The sequence below is a fragment of the Salvelinus alpinus genome, chromosome 1 (genome assembly GCF_045679555.1).
Source record: "Salvelinus alpinus chromosome 1, SLU_Salpinus.1, whole genome shotgun sequence".
Taxonomy (NCBI): domain Eukaryota; kingdom Metazoa; phylum Chordata; class Actinopteri; order Salmoniformes; family Salmonidae; genus Salvelinus; species Salvelinus alpinus.
Genome location: NC_092086.1, coordinates 15361753 through 15364212, shown reverse-complemented (window position 1 = coordinate 15364212; position 2460 = coordinate 15361753). Strand labels below are relative to the sequence as shown.

General features: G+C 42.8%; 1 protein-coding gene across 1 annotated transcript in view; it reads right to left on the bottom strand.

Moving 5' to 3' along the window:
- wipi1 (WD repeat domain, phosphoinositide interacting 1) overlaps window positions 1-1176 on the bottom strand; it is a 59528-nt gene extending 58352 nt beyond the window's left edge. Inside the window, exon 1 of the mRNA XM_071392360.1 lies at window positions 767-1176. Coding sequence (XP_071248461.1) covers window positions 767-864 — 98 coding nt within the window. The 5' untranslated portion in view covers window positions 865-1176. The remainder of the gene's footprint in view (window positions 1-766) is intronic.
- Window positions 1177-2460: the final 1284 nt, after the last annotated feature.

The window sequence follows — 2460 nt, the reverse complement described above, 5'->3', positions numbered from 1 at the left end:
CCTATTCCCTACATACAGTAGTGCTCTATAGGCCCTGGTCAAAACTAGTGATACTGTCCCTATTCCCTACATACAGTAGTGCTCTATAGGCCCTGGTCAAAACTAGTGATACTGTCCCTATTCCCTACATACAGTAGTGCTCTATAGGCCCTGGTCAAAACTAGTGCAGAGAACAGGATGCCATTTGGGATATATTGTTCATGAAAAATATGTTCATGAAAAGTAGTTGAGCTTGGCGATTCAAGCATTCTCAGTTAGTGCTTACATTAGTCAAAGGAACGCACGCACGCTCTCTCTCTCTCTCTCTCTCTATCTCTCTCTCTCTCTCTCTCTCTCTAATGAAGTCATTAAGAAAGAGATCAATAGATTTCTATAGGCATTGGTGTGTATAACAGGAGTGCTTTTGATGTCCTGTTGTTCTGCCGCCAGAACGGTTCCATCCACTGTTGTCAACCGTCGCTTGTTTTTAGAACGAATCCTGTGGTTTCGGGTTTAAGCATAATTAGTGTGTTTTGTTCAGAGGACTGTGAACTGCCCTCTCTGTAGCCGCTATGTAGAATTCTATAACATCTATGGGCTATTTAACTAGGATTTTAGGACCTCACAATGAAAGGGAAATATGTTTTAGATTTAGATCACCATGATATCATACTGAAAGGTGTATTTATCGATAGCTTATTTTACAGGAAATGACAAGTACAATTGCTGAGAGAGCATTCTGTTGTAGGCAACCAACCCAACAGGCAGCGGGTTCGGAGGCGCTTACGTGGAGTCTTGGTTGAAAGAGGCGCAGCCAAGCCCCGTCAGCTCCGTCCCCGGCCCGGCTCCCGGTTCACCCGGTCCGCTATGACCATCCGTCTCCATCCCGATTCCCAGCGACCTCTTTCCCTCCCTCCGCCCTGGATCGGAGGCCTGGGATCGGCTTTGCCTCTTGGCACGATAGCGTCGGATTGAGGATCCAGCTGAGAAGAAATCTCGATCGCCTTTTTAACAATAAACCGATCTAAATCATAGGCCTGAGTGTTTTGAACTCCTTATTTCCGGTGTTTTTAGAATCCAAATCTGAGTTCCATAAATGTTCTTATTTAGTACAGAAGAGACCAGACACTCTGGAGAAAGAAGAAGGGAAAAAACCCGAAGCAAAACAAGAACAGCTGACAGCTTGTTGCGTCACTCGGATTTCCCGTCCCAGTTGGCTAAAAGCGAAATTCAATGTTGTCGTCGGCTCGATTCTGATTGGTCAGGTGCATAGAGAATGATAGAGGCCTGTAGTGGCCAAAAATATATTTTAGCATGTGCAGCGCCAGAGGGGAAAATGCGAAGCAAGAGGTTTTACTCCGCCCAAAATCTGTCCACGAAAATAAGCCCAACTTTCAAAAAACGACTATATCGGAGTTGTGCCTGTTTTCCAGAGATAGATAGAGGACTCATCGTGGATATAACCTGTTTTAGCATGGACATTGCCATTGAGGGCTTCCACCACTTAAAGTAGTCAACTGGGTGCGGGTTCCTATGAGTTGGGAGCAATCAGCCAATGAAGAAAAATTAAATTGACTACTTTAAAATGGAGATATCCTCAATGGTGCTGCCCATGCTGTCACAGATCCTATAATCAAATCAAATGTTATTTGTCATATATTTTGTAAACAACAGGTGTAGACTAACAGGGACATGCGTCATAAACAACAGGTGTAGACTAACAAGGAAATGCTTCATAAACAACAGGTGTAGACGAACAGGGACATGCTTCATAAACAACAGGTGTAGACAAACAGGGAAATGCTTCATAAACAACAGGTGTAGACAAACAGGGAAATGCTTCATAAACAACAGGTGTAGACAAACAGGGAAATGCTTCATAAACAACAGGTGTAGACAAACAGGGACATGCTTCATAAACAACAGGTGTAGACAAACAGGGAAATGCTTCATAAACAACAGGTGTAGACAAACAGGGAAATGCTTCATAAACAACAGGTGTAGACAAACAGGGACATGCTTCCTTATGGGCCCTTCCAACCAATGCAGAGAAAAATAATAACATGAGGAATAAATATACAATGAGTAACGATAACCTGGTTATATACACGGGTTACCAGTACCCAGTCAATGATAACATGGCTATATACACGGGTTACCAGTACCCAGTCAATGATAACCTGGTTATATACACAGGTTACCAGTACCCAGTCAATGATAACTTGGTTATATACACGGGTTACCAGTACCCAGTCAATGATAACTTGGTTATATACACGGGTTATCAGTACACAATCAATGATAACTTGGTTATATACACGGGTAACCAGTACCCAGTCAATGATAACTTGGTTATATACACGGGTTACCAGTACCCAGTCAATGATAACTTGGTTATATACACGGGTAACCAGTACCCAGTCAATGATAACTTGGCTATATACACGGGTTACCAGTACCCAGTCAATGATAACTTGGTTA